General features: G+C 34.4%; 2 protein-coding genes across 3 annotated transcripts in view; both read right to left on the bottom strand.

The window, feature by feature from the left end:
- Positions 1–1,506, bottom strand: part of LOC111869467 (protein tyrosine phosphatase type IVA 1) — a 100,298-nt gene extending 98,792 nt beyond the window's left edge. For both annotated transcript variants that reach the window (XM_023861030.1, XM_023861031.1), the window contains exon 1: positions 1,403–1,506. The gene's annotated coding sequence lies outside the window, so the exon portion shown is untranslated. The remainder of the gene's footprint in view (positions 1–1,402) is intronic.
- Positions 1,507–11,733: 10,227 nt separating this feature from the next.
- Positions 11,734–15,347, bottom strand: part of LOC111869472 (solute carrier organic anion transporter family member 5A1) — a 70,409-nt gene continuing 66,795 nt past the window's right edge. Inside the window, exon 17 of the mRNA XM_023861039.2 lies at positions 11,734–14,924. Coding sequence (XP_023716807.1) covers positions 14,665–14,924 — 260 coding nt within the window. The 3' untranslated portion in view covers positions 11,734–14,664. The remainder of the gene's footprint in view (positions 14,925–15,347) is intronic.

Genomic DNA, 15,347 nt, shown 5'->3' with positions numbered 1-15,347 from the left:
AAAAAAAAAACAGAAAATTACAGTACAGAAACATTTACTGTACTGTACAAGTCCCATGTATGTCATAAAAATCACGTCAGAAGACCATGCTCAATTCTATATGTAGTATAGAATTTCCGAACACGACATATTTTCGGCCTCTTTTTTATTTTATTTTATTTCGTCAGACATACGATTATTCCACTTGATATTAGAAGCACGAAAAAATCTGACTATTCTTTATTTTCTTCTGATTATACTGTAAATAAAACTGCATCAGATTTGCTACACTCTCAGGACTACAGACATTTTCAGGCAAAGGCGTGCTTTTCTTCTAGACATGCTTTTCTGCATTATGAAGCAAGCCAGAAAAAACATGGAACGTATAAAATCCCCACTCCTAGTGTGCAATAGCATTCCTCACCACTACTAACGTACCAATAAAAACTTTTTACAGTTAAACAATATCACAAAGAAATTCTAGTTTTTAAAGTGACTTGTTGTGCCTAGAAATGCGTGCGTTGCGAGCCAGTGTACTTAAGCACAACTCAACAAAACCTGACCCTTCAAATCACGTGGTCAAACTTGCTACCTACGAATCAAAATTAACACACACTTCAAATGGAAAATTAAGTACTGCCCCTAGGCAGAACTCCATCACGAAGTCTACATGAAACGTTACTAAAAAATATATAATACATTAACACTGGCTGCAAATATTAACACTATTCACATTCAAAGCCTTTATAAATAAAAAAATCTAATTTGCCTCATTTGTAGGTTTATTTTGAATTTCATCCATACGCTTGAAAACTGTATTTCATTCATGAAATTATTTCTACTTAATGAGCACAGAATTATAAAACTATTTTCAAATTTAAAAAATTCAGAAGTAACAACTTTCTTGGGAACATATTCGAAGTTCCAATTATGCAAACACATTCCTAACAGTCAGTCTGCTGGCCTGTGGGTGTCTATAATACATTTATTTTAATGCAGAGAGAAAATCTACTGTTGCTCAACCGGTTTTCGAGATAAACTGCATAAAAATCAAATTTAAACACCAAACTCCACAGACGACATTGATCCAGGAGGTAGTCGCTGACATTTTGGATAGCTGCGAAAACGAATGGCCGAAGTCAATAGTTTAGGTCAAAATTCTGATAAAAATGTATAAATAGGTCAGTAAAACATGCAACAGCTTAAACAATAAACACATAAGAGCAACTTCTCTGTTTCTTTATTTTCATCCATACTAGTTTCTGTGTTTGTTAGCGTTTTTCAGACCTATGGCACTCACAAGGCTCATATGACTTCATATCTCCCTTCCAGTTCACACATTTCTCTGACACAGTATGTAGGTTACTTAGAGGGCTCTAATTTCTCTATCCAGAAAAAATAATTAAAAACACGAACCACTTACCACAAGAGCCATACACATTGAATACGGATTGAACGGGTAGAGCCGTAATCCGTGGTACCACAGCAAAGCACACTCCCACTTACGAACAGGACCAACTGGTAACTGAGCCAAGATGGACGACGGGTGGGTTAGGATACGGGAGGAAATGACGTCACATACGCAATTACCCATGTCGATGTCTGATTGGCTGGAGGATTAAATTTCACATTCTTGTATCATTATGGCTCTATCCTCAAACCCATCTATCTTTCTAATCATATTTAAGCACATTTATCTCTTTAACATTTCAACTTCATTACTTTTAATATATAATAACATCTAAATGAAAACGACTCATTTTATCCCTTGAAATAGCTTACCTGTGCATACTTTCTTGTGCCTAATTATATGGTTGAGACTAAGTTGCAACACCTTTCCTAGTTTCAATATCTGATGCAATAAATAATGAAAAATGTTAGAAAATGTTCTTTGCTACCACTGAGTTAAGAACTTATCTTTTGTCTTCCTGTCTCTTCATAAACACAAAACAAAACTCTAATTTTACATTTAGCTTTCTATGGACATGAAACTTCTCTCTCTCACCCTGAGAAACAGAGTGCTAAGGTTATTTAGAATTGAGGAAAAGGAAGGGAAAGGAAGGAGCAGGAGGATGTGAAAAACTGCATAACATATGTGATCATTATTGTGTCTCCTGCTATTACTATATAATTATACTTGTATTACAATTATAATTATAATATAATTACAATTAAACTTGTACTTCAGCAATGCCATTGCTCTTAAAGATGGGAACAATATGAATAAACTTACAAAACATCCCATAAATAATATGTTTGTTTCCACCATTCAAGATGTTTCCATGCTTTGACTGCATATGTCATTCTAGACTTCCAGGGTTTATTCAAAATGTGGAACTACTAGACAGCTAATTCAGAAAGGGAATGCATCTCAGATTGAATCTGGTGACATTGCAACAGCCAGCTATATGAGCCACCTTTTTAATCTAATCAGTCTTCAATGACAAATAATATAATAGAGGTGGTAGGTGACTAAAATATGTCATATATATATTTCCTAAAGTCCCCAACCAACAATAACAGGGGGGGTTACGCTGAAAAAACTATTTGTATAGAACAAAAAGAATAACAATTTAAAACTAGAGAATGTATGGATTCAAGGGAATTGTATTTCATACGATTAATAAAAACCTTTACTATGTTGTTATAATTCATTTCTTTATTGAGTCTCTTGTTTGAATGTCTGCAGTCTTGACTAATTAAAACTAGTAATAATCAAGGTAATATTTCAACCTACAATACAATACATGTCTCAGTATAATTCAAGTTCATTTAAGATGTGGTACTATGCATTAAAATGCTACATGTTCAGCTACAACTATGGCAGATGTGATTCCAATACAGATTTGAATAAGGCAAATATTGAATGTGCTGTTTTAGTAACTTCATTAATTAAATTGCATATAAAAACATTTCATGTTTGTATTACTTTTTAGTACATAGCCTTCAATGCTTCATATAATTTGTTCTCATTGTTAATAATTTCTTTATTTTAAAGTTATAGAAATTTTATTTCAGTACTACATAAGCAAATATTTGCATCTCTAAACAAATCAATTTATGTATAAAGTCTGAGATCATAACCTCATTTCACTTTAAGCAAATTTAGGCACAAGTTTATTATTCTTAAAAAAAAAAAACATGCATCATACAGAGCAATTGATGACATGCAGTCATACATCTTCCTGTTCTGTTTAGAATATACTGTTTTGTGCATAACATTTAGTTCATTTTGTGACCATCCATATTCATCATTTGATGACTGAGTATCAGTAAAGTAACAGAAAGTATAGCGATAAATATGGATAATAAATGGATGTCTTTTTGTCACAGGGTGTTTTTCATATTGTAAATAAATATTTTTGCAATTAAGTACAAATCTGTTTAAATATGCCAGTGTAGCTGTTTGTTCAAAGACAATCTCTGTGCTGGTTTTCATCACATTTACCTGAATGTAAGATAGTCCTCAGTCTCAAAAATTTAATTCAGAGAATAACCTATTTCAGTTTAAATGTCATAATATTCTTATTCTGGTTTGTACGTAATATAGTTTTACAAAAAATACATGTCATTGCAACCTACTAGTGACTGATATTGTTGCAGTTACTACAAATTAGTATTCACAAATGTAATCTGCATTGTATACTTAATCATCACATTTATACAAGCAGAAATTTTGTTTTACACATTAGTCTCACTACTTTGTGGTTACTTCCAGCCACAAGAGGGGAAAGCAAGGCACAGACTTCTGAGGTCAATAGCAGAAGAAAAGATAAGGGAAGATCTGCTTGGAAACATTAATATTTAAATTAAGATTAACGTTATTTGACAACGCTGAGACATAATGTTTAAGGGCATATATTTGGTCTTTGTTCACCATCTTTTATTATTATTATTATTATTATTGGAGGGGGTGGGTTTCCCCATGCACCGAGACTAATAGTCTATTGTACGTCCCCCTTTGATATTCTACCAGTCGCCATACCCTACCAGTACTGGTGCGTACTATCAGCCCCGTTCAGCCAATGAGGTCGGCCCTCGGTACCCAATACTTCCCCCATCTGCCAGAGGCACTGGAAACTACTTGGGCAGGAAACTTTTTGCCTAATTTTACTCAGAGATCTCCTAGAGACATGAGGACCTTTTAGATGCCGTTTGTTCACCATCTTAGTTTTTTAATACAAAATCCACAATATTTCAGACATGAGTTCTATTTCCATCTTCAGATGGAGAGAGTAAGAAGAGAATCCTATGCTGGATTTGAGGTTCTGACAGTGGTAACTATGAAGAGTTTTAACTTAAGGGATGCCATGCCCTATAACATGATAGAAGCCCAACAATATTTTTGTGAACCACACTGTCTCCACCTTCAGGGTCAAGGAGTAAACTAAGCAGGAACCAGCAAAATGCAGGCAGGCAGCAGAGTCACTGGTGTAATAACCTCAAATCCAGCAATCTCAAATACTCTAAAGCACACAAGAAACAAATAGCAAGGTTTCTATCTGTTTCTTGCTTGGTTTACTCTTTAACAAAGCAGTACAGTCCTCCAGAATGCCAGTGGACTTCTACTGGTCTATATAGTGTTACATAAGACAGCATTCTTCAAGCGAGTCCTACTCTATCCATTCTCCTAGGCAGAGCTACTCTCATATTGCAGACCAAGTTGAGGGAGGCGCTGCACCTAAAAAAAGTAAAACTATCCTTGTAACAAGCTGTGGAGGCCCATAGGGTTGTGAGATGTCGAGGTTCCCACATTTTCTTGACAATTGATTCACAGATGGCTCTAAGGTTACCAACCTTACACACCAGCCACCCTTCACCCCCCAGGAAGATATGTGGTACCCATTTCTGTTAGAAGCTGAGTTGATCCTAGGGCCATAGTGAGGATGGAAGAATTAGGTCAATTGAAAATTCCAATTACCTCATCAGGAAGCAAATCCATGACCTGAACATGGAAATAGAACCCATTTCTGAAGTGTTAGGGGTATATATTAAAAAATTCATGAGCAAAGCCTAAATAAATAGTTTAAGCATCAATATTTAATTATTACCACTGCACAAATTGATTTACAATCGGTCACCACTTCGCTTATTTGTACGTGAAAAATTTGTCTTCTGGTTTACACCTGCCTAAGGTAAGGAAGGCAGGATGTACCAACCAATGTTCGTATTTTACTGTCTTCAACAGTTCGTACTCTGTCTCTCTCATAAACAGCAAATGACAAACTGACCCATTCATGTCCTGAGATATAAGTTCGAAAAGGTGAACTCTTGCCACATTTTCTGTTTAGATGAAACTCTGTGGGTTTCATAAAACAGTAGGTTAATAAATATGATATATGGCATTACACAAAACAAACAGTTCCTGCAGCAAGAACATGAACCTCCATACCAGTTCATTCCTAATGATTTTAATAGTCATAGTGAAGAATTTTCCTTCATTCCCTTATTTTTCAGATGTTAAATTGCACACAAAAGAACTTATCTTATATTCAAGGTAAATATAGTAATATAATTCTCAAATGGAACAATTATCAAGTGTTGTAGCTTTTAGACACCTCAATTTATAAGAACTGTTTCCAGGTAATTATTTGGCTGTTTCATACATTATACAGTTGTAGATATACAACTTCTTTATAACCACAAAATGCACCAGTTTAAATGTATAATTTAGTACTGAAATGTTAAAAACAGAAAAATTAAACTGGTATATGCATATAATTTTAATATAAAGGATGTTCTGCAGCAAAAAAAAAAAAAAATACTTGTCAAGATCAACCAGCGTCAAATTCACTCTGAAATGTTATGATGACAAATTGAACCAAAGAGCAAGGCCTGGTGATACTGTAAAAAATATTTTACCCTTACTAGATAGCCTATTTAGCGAGTTTGTGTCATCAAATGTAATTTTTACTAATATTTTAATACAAGTCAAACCCTCAATACCCACATACTTTTGTAAACTAACTTTTCATTTTAGGGAATGGATGCTCTCCTTTAAATCACTTAGTAACTGAAAATTCATTAAATAGAAAGTAATTTCCATTAACTGAAAGGTAAAAATTAGAATACAGTGATGTTACTTGAAACGAAGAGCATGAAATTTAAATAAACATACCATATAAAAGAGATAGAGTGAAGATTTATTAAAAATAAGTGATCTATATATTCTAAGATAAAATAAAAATAGCTAATGCTCAAAGCACAACTTACAATAAACAGCAAAGTACAACTGCAGAATTGATTGCACAAGGAGTGGGATGAAGGATGTGCAGAACTGGAAACATAAGTACAATTTGCCAGGTTTTCATTTTGTCAAAAATTCTTTAAACGTGCTGAAGAAAGAATATTAACATTACAAAGGTATTAAATTGAATTTTTGTTAAATGAACGTTCATAAAATGAGGTGTCAGTATACACATTCTTTCATGTTTCAGATTTAAATTATATTTTATACTGAATTCCACACAGAACACTAAAAATTATGCACACATATTTTACATTAATTTATATAGCATGTAGGATGCTACATCTTGGTCACCTTTTCTCTGATACAATTTCTTGTATCTAGTAGCTCTGTTATAATTTGGAAGGAAGTGAACCTTCTAGCATGAAAGGTTGCATAAAACAATAACTTCAGCAACCAAGGCATCTTCAGGACAAACAAACCTTCAGCTTAGAAACAACATAACTCACAGAAAGGTGTTGCTTTATCAAATTATGGTCCCCAGAAATAAAAAAGGGCATAAAAGGCAATATAATATATAAATGGTTTGTAAACAGTTCATCCATATAGTTTCACTGCTAAATATTACACGTTGTTGGTTTTCATTCCATAAAAACATCTGATTTCCAATTAATCTTAATTGTTTGCATTCAGATTGTTAAAATTTACCCTGCTTTATTTTATTAAATGACTTCAGATAACATAGTTTTAATAAAAGTGAAGGTAAGTTAAGTCAGGGTACAGTTTACTTTTTAAGGGAGTTAATTCAACCCAGATATGTGATTTTTGAACATACAAGCAGGGAATATTTTGTTAGAAAAGGTGTCAATGGATAAAAAATATACACATTCATATACACAGTAAGATTCTGCATTCAATTCCTCCAACTTTCAAACATTTATATAATTTGCAATAACAAATTTCCCCCTTCCCAATCTGTTCAAACATGACATTCCCAGCAAATGTATCCAATATTGTAACAACTATGTATCTTATTTACAATAAAACTATCTATTAATATTCTACTTAAACACTATATATAAATACTTCATGTGAATATATATAATATTTTGTGCTATTTACAGCTCTTATAATAACATTATATGTTATGTGGAAATTCATTTTTTAGCAATGTTGTGGTAAAATTCAACAGTCATCTATTTAAGACAAGTGTTCGCTACTTTCATAACAGCAGAATTGTCAAGGTGCACTAACTACATGTATGAAGGTGTTATCTGTACATAAATAAGCAGTTTTAGAAACCACATAAAAAACTAATTAGGAATGATTTACAGTGTCATTTTAAGATTTTGCATGAGGTACTCTAAGATATGAAGGCTACTAATCTGTTGTGGATTTGACTCAGTTCAAAGTTATGTACAGGAATTAACAAAGATCAAAGTTAGGGTTGCCACCTCAAAGATTTTACGACTAAATATATGAAAATTCACTCAGAAATTCAGAGAAAATATGACCCCTATTTTCCTTCAAATGCTCCAGTCTATATAATGAGACTTGAGGCAATTACATACCAATAAATTTACACTTTTTTTTAACTATTTCCATGAATACTGTATTGGATATAATCTTAAATATCATATATAATTCAAGGAGATAAGAATTAATTAACAAATAAGAAGCAGCAGATATCTCATTTAGCTTGCAAGGTGGTACAGGAACAACAGGAATGACTTGACGCCACTTCTTATTGGCAAGTAACTTCTGATGTAAATTAAGCAACAGTTAACAAAAAGGTCTACCAACTGTAACCATCCCATACAAAATTTCACATCTTCATCTCAAGTGATCAAACTGTTATTGTAACAAAACTGAAAGATTTGTACATATTTCTCACAGCCATGATATTATTTTACATTGTAACTGCAATATACATAAAATTTAAAATATTTATGACCTTGTCAATAAGTCTGTGAAACTTAAAACTGTGAAAATCTGGAGATACTTCAGTTCTGATGAAATATGGCCTGACTCCAAAGAGATGAAATTCAATTTCCAGACTCTCCTACCCAAATATATAGAGATGGCAACTCCTAACTGGAAGAAATTTGTATAATAATTATGAAAATAGAAATAATCTGGTTATGGTTAATCAATATGTAAGAATTTCAAAACCACATAAGTTAATGGATTTTTACATATATGAGTCCAATATTTTAATAATTCAATTGAAGACAAAGGGGGAAAAAAAAACAGGTGAATCTCATCACATGCACTTTTGTATCTCAATCTTCATATACTTCATATTTTTATTTCAGCATCTTGAAAAGCATTTATGTTCTATTATCAGAAGTTGAAAACAGCAACTTTCATCAAGAGCAGCTTTCAGTGCCCCCTTCAGCTTCAGTTGGAGAACTTGTCAAACTTGAAGAAAGTCATGTGGAATGACCCACACCTTCTTCTATGTCATCTCAGTCATCCAACACTGATGAACCAGCTGCCTTATGCAAGGTCTAGCCTCAGCCATTCTTAATATCTATTGGTTTTGAATTTACATACTATTTTAATATTTTCATTTGTTTTATGTGTTCTGTACAATTATGTACTGCTCTTACATCTTAGTATATATGAAGCTTAAGTGCATTAATGTTTAATTTATTCTTATATGATCAAAACCTTGAGCATTCAGGAACAAATCCATATTAATACATCTTAAATATTTTACATTTTACGCGCTTTTGATCCATGAAGTGATTTTCAGGAATCCAGCCCCCTGTGTAAAATGAGATTCATCTGTCCATACATTAAAAAATAAAACTTCCTCATATCAATTCAAAATTGACATTTTCCATGATCAAATTAGCACTTAGATAAAAAAGGAATTTCACCATGAGTTCATTAATTCTTTTGTCACAGCTTTGTAGTATATTTGTAGTATTAAATTGACAATTAGAGTTTGAGATCAACAATCAACATATTTAAAATACCTTTCATTAAGATACATTTTTTCTTGCAATGAAAATATTCACAATATCTGAGTCATAAAGATCCACACAATCTTACACATATATACTCACACACAATCCCATGCAAATGTACACACATCTGGCATTTCACTTCTAAACTTCAATGTGCAATGAAAGTACTATAGTCTGAATGAAATATATTCTGTATTAAGAGCATAAGTTATGTCTACATTAAGTTACGAGCCTTTTTCTTCCTAAGTGTTTACAGTGATTTAAAGTTACTAAGTTGGAAGCAACTTGGATGTATGCATTATTTCAGATTGTGCCAGGGGACTTTCGTTAAGTTAAAAGAGTCCATTATATTTGTATTTAAATTGCATATCAGTTAATCATCAAGCACCTAATTTAACCCTTTCCTAAAACAGTTTAAACAGACTGTAACCTCTAATTTCACTTTAATTTTATGAACAAAATACACATTTATTTTATATAATTCTATATTTTGGTCAATAACTTTGGAACTGCAGCCAATATGTGAAAGGACACAGTTTCTTTATGCCATACAATCTATCAGGGAACCAAAAAATTACTGAAGTCGCCAATAAATATCACTGAGATATAGGAAGAATATGGGAACATGTTCAATCACTAAGGTCAGAAAATAATTTTCATAGAAATATTTAGGCTGGAAGAGGGTTAAAGATAAATACAGATAAAAACATTCTGTTAATCTCTCCACTCCTGGAAATTATAGCCATATATTTTAATATAATAAATTAATCAGTAGCATTTGGAAAAATTTAAGTCTACCTGAAATTACGATTGATTAATTTTTGGCAGAAACAATATGAAGACCCCCCCCCCTGCCCTTCTGTACAATGACCCACATCTTTTATTAAGGTAGGAATACTGGTACGTTAATATCATTTAGCACACCACTCCCTATGTCAACTCAGCAAATGGTGTGAAGAGCAATGAGCAATAGCTAGCAAAACTGTATCTAAAACATCTTTGAGCTTTCCTCATTATCAGATATTGACTCAGATTGTTACACCACCATTAGAAGTCTACTGGATTATATTTTCAACATACAATTATAACCAGAACCAGAGATCTCAAACACACAGGATTTATCTTCTGTGAAGTTGCCTACAGAAAGAATGTCATAATCTTAAAGATATTTTAGATGAAGAACATGCACAAAAATAATGTATATTTTAAAGTCTTTACATGGCTTTGAGCTTCTTGTAATCAAAACCATGGCAGGTTATGCACCAAACTTCCTTTGCTGAATGTTAGTACCACAGTGATTGCAGCTTTGGTATTTTGTAAGAGAGGCCATTTAATGGTAATTATATGGTTCCATCACAGAAATTAATCTCCATACCATGAAGACTTCAGTCTTCTGGGATGGTCTCCACATAGCCCTAGTTTCTGTCACCCATTCCCTATATCCATAACATTTTTCTTTGCATGGCTTACTCTTCTAGCATGACAATGGAGGCAATATGCTCAGTCGAAACGTTTGTTAACTCTCTACTCTTATCTTACTGTTCACTGCCACAAAACCATAAGATCTCCTCTTACCAAGCTTAATAGGTAAAAGGTAAAGCTATCCCTGTAAAAGGCCATGGAGGCCCATAGGGTTGTGAGACATTGAAGGTCCCACATTTTCTAGACAATTGGCTAACAGATGGTAGTAAGTCTGTCAGTCCTATACACCAGCCGCCCTTTACCACCAGGAAGATTCCTGGTACTCATTTCTGCCAGAGGCTGAGTCGACCGCAGGGCCACAGTGTGGCTGGATGATATTAGAAAAATTGAAACAATCCACCTCATCAGAATTAAACCTGCGACCTTCTGGCTTGTAGCATGGTGCCTCAACCAATTACGCTACCGCATGCCCCACAAGCTTAAGAGAATAGATCATAATAAAAGTCTGGTTCTGGTGCACTTAACATACCAACATGTAAGAAAAGTCACAGTGGTACCACTGGCTTGTAATGGCATACAGTTTGCAGAAATCCAAATATTTTTGAGGAACATACCAACATCTCAAGGACTGAAGAGTAATCTAAGGGGGAAAAAGAAAGAAACAAGAAGCAGGTAGCAAGCATAGTACTTTGTTAGGTGCTGTTTCTTGCTGGCATCTTGACTGGCTTAGTGTTTAACCCTGATATTCCTCCGAAACATCAGTGAACTTCTACTGAACTACATGGTGTTGCATTCTAGAAGACAGTACCCTTCACGCTCACAACTGAGAGAACCACATTCCAGAAACTGTGTACTGTGTGTCAGATACAACACCATGTTACAACTCAAATTTTTGCTATTGTCAGATTTGTAGAATATACTTGATATCAACGGCTTGGGTGATCGCATGTTGTGTTGTAAGTACATACCATGGCTGCACCATTCCTCAAGCGGTTAGTCGCTGGCTTCCCACCGCGGCGGTCCGGGTTCGATCCCGGGTCTGGTGAAGTGGGATTTGTGGTGGACAAAGTGGCGCTGGGGTAGGTTTTCTCCGAGTACTTCGGTTTCCCCTGCCAATCTTCATTCCACCAACTGCTCCACAATCACGCTCGCCTATCATCTGGGGCTGGTACAATAGGCCAGAAGTGGCCGCAGTAGAAAGGACTTAGTCCCACCCCACTAGCAATAAAAAAAACGTACATACCATAGACATTGTCTATTGTCTTGACTAAATATTGTATCTATGTCTTCTCAAGAGGTGTTTAGGTAGAAATGTTGCAGGTGAGGGCATACCTACTGAAGTATGTCTCCTAAACAAGGGCAGCCTGCAAATCTGGGTTCAGTTCCAGGGCAGTTCTTGAGGGATTTGTGACACTGTGGAATGATGGTTTCCAAGTACTGGCACTTTTTGTTACATATACGTGTACATTAAAATAATGCAATTTCATTTTAATGCACTTAAAAATTTAGACCGATTTCAATTAACAGTGCTTGCTTTAGTGTGACTTGCTTGATGGTGATGGAGAGAGGTAGTAAAAAGGGGGAGTAGAGTACTGTGTGGCTTTAAGGAGGGGGAATATGTGGGGAGAAGGGAAAATTATGTTTGATTTATGAGATTTCACCTTCTGTGACATTTTCTTTCTTTTGGAACACAACTGCTACATAAAACAAGAAATGTCACTACTCCTGACCAACCAGCATAGTAACGTAACTTGGTCCTCAGTTCACATAGCACTTGATTAAAACAACAAAGTGATGTTTAGTTTTATTAAAATAGTGCCATTATCCAGTTTTGGAAAATGATGATGATAATAATAAAATAATATTATTTATAATGATAATAAAAAGAATAATACAGCCACTGCTCCCAAGAGTTCAAAACTGTGAGTTTATAAAGAATTTTATCTTCTGGGATATAATGCTGTGTAGTCCACTGAAAGTCAATTGACATTTCAGGAAAACATGTCACTTCTACCTTCATGATTGATGAATAAGTGGAACAAGAAACAGTGAGCTCCAGGTAGCAAGCAGAGCCTACTCAAACAGCTTGAAACAGGTAGAAAGTAGAGCAGGCTCTATTTACTACCTGTTTAATGCTGGGTTCTTGTTCCACTTATTCTTTGAGCCTGAATATGGAGGGGACATGTTCCTCTCAATGGACTATATGGGGTTATATCCCAGAACACAGAATTCTTCATAACCATTGCTACATGTGTGCTTACATTTCACTGTATAACATTCATTGCCAGGATATTTATAAAATATTGTTGTAAAGTGTTCTTCTGAAATGTTTCATAAATCTGAAGACATTCATCATAACACTGCTTCTGTCAGAGGCTCTGGGCACTGTTGGGTTAACTCTGGAATGCCCATCTGCTGTGTTACTAGTGCCACTTTGCTTGAGAAGCACTGGGTATTGTATAAGTGAACAAGAGACACACATGCAACCAAATTTTCTAGCACATTCTTATGAATTTAATCATTTTCATTCATTGGATTATGCATGTCATTCACTTGCAATTCATAAGCGGTCACTCCTAACACATATGTATATGAGTACATATACTGATATAACAGTAACTTGTATTGTTTGCCCAAGATTTCAGCAATAACAGTGCTTCTAATTGTAAGAGTTTGCATACAGAGATATGCTGTTCCTTATTCAATAATTGAATCAGCATCTACTATATGACTAAAGACTTCAAGCAATCCATACACAAACATTTCACTGGTCCTCCACAGTGGGTATGTTTGTGTAGAAACATGGTTGGGTCTGTCAGATATTAAATTTAATACCTGGTCCTCAGGTATAATTAGGAGCAAATGTAACGTTATGGAACATTCACCATCAGAAACAGCTGAAAACTTTATACCATTTCAAAGGGTTCTCAGAAAATATATCTGAACAATTTAAAATCAAATCCATTTCTTCAGGAGATTGTCAGGAATGAAAATAACAAATTGTTGAAAACCTTCTTAATCTTTACAGTATCTGCAAACACTATTTAAAGATTTAACTCGATCACAAAAAGGAAATACATGAACATCTCACTAATTCCATCACAGCTGAACATGGTTATAAACATCTTCATTATGATCATGCTTTGCAGTCTTACCCAGAAATAAATCAAGCCAAATCTGCCATTACCATTCTTGTTATGTTCCCCTTGCCTTCTCCCCCCCACCATTATTTCTGTGCAAGTATCTGTCTATTACATAAACTCAGCTACCACTTACAGTTTCATTGTTCAAACTACTGTTCGAGACCTGGATACTACATACAATTTCTGTGTAAGTACCTGGGTATTGTTTGAGACCCAGCCACTGTTAACAATGTTCATGTTAGTATATAGCTTCTCTTTCAGATTTAGCCATCATTTACAATATGTTTCCTAGTGCCTGGCTACTAACTGATAGCAGCCATATGCAATCTTCATGTTAGAGTCCAGCTTTTTTTAGACCTAGCCACTATTTAAAGTATGTTTCCTATTGCCTGGCAGCACCTAAATGCAGTTTCTCTGTTGAGATGTAGTTCTCTTTCAGGCCCAGCCTATTTACAATATACATGTTAGTAGTTGGCAGTACAATTCATGCTAAGACTATTATTTCAGTCTTAGTATTTCATTCTATTATGTCAAGTTATGTATACACAAAATATAAGCAAATAAATAAAATGAAAGTCTTGTTAATATTAATTATGAATCTGTTACAACAGAGACATGAAGTTTTCCAATCCAATTCCATTTTTCTTTACTTTTGAACTATCTGGAAGTAGTGAGTGGCTCATTTTCTGAAGTATTAAGCATATGAAATGTGGGTCATGACTAGTACCATCTTTTACTACATTCTATTAAGTAATACATACCTCATATTAAGGAACCAGAGCAGGAGGAACTTAAGCTGGGAATAAAATTTGTCAATTTTAAGACTTACAAAATGAATGAAACAAAACTAATGATTCAGTTCTTAAATGCTTCCCATATATTCGAAGCAGAGTTGTGGCAAAGGTGGTGCAATCTACAACAAAATACAATGAATTTCTTTACACTAAACATAACATCATTAAGCATTTACACTGGTGTTGCATAGACTCTCCTCTAGTTGATCTTTCCTTGACTGTGGAAATATTACTTCAGACTGCGTTTCCATTGTCTGAGGTTTCATCTGGCAGGTCTGCTCCAATGAAGACTGCATGTGATGATGGTCTGATGTGTCCATTGATTCGGACTGTGATGTAGGCAGGTCTGAGGCCGGGCTTGACGGACCAACTGATGTGCACTTTTGATTATCTGACTGGACAATTGATGGTCGCTCCTCAAACACTGTATAATCCAATATACAATTAAATACAATGAATGTACCAAACAGTTTCAGTATCAGACCAAGGTTGACTGTGGAATGCTCTGACTTCAGAACAAGTACAGATTATGGATGTTATAGGGAAAGATATACCAACATCTCTTTGGTAGAAATGATCATAATATTCCACTGTGGGCTCACATAACAGTTCTCAGATCCTGCATTGCTTCCACTATTTGAGTTATTGGTAATAATAATTGCATTCATTTCTGTACACACATCTTCAAAGAAATTTCTTTAGGAACTTATGATGCCTACATTCCATCAAATTCTTTAAATTACACAAGGAAGCCACCAGAAACTATAAATTAGCAAAGTTCTAGTTTCATGATGGTTTATAATTTTCATTAACATGAATTCCACTACATACTTTATTTTTTTAGAAG

The sequence above is a fragment of the Cryptotermes secundus genome, unplaced genomic scaffold (assembly GCF_002891405.2).
Source record: "Cryptotermes secundus unplaced genomic scaffold, Csec_1.0 scaffold1771, whole genome shotgun sequence".
Taxonomy (NCBI): Eukaryota; Metazoa; Arthropoda; class Insecta; order Blattodea; family Kalotermitidae; genus Cryptotermes; species Cryptotermes secundus.
Note: the sequence above shows the minus strand (reverse complement) of the source record. Positions and strands in the feature narration are given on the sequence as shown.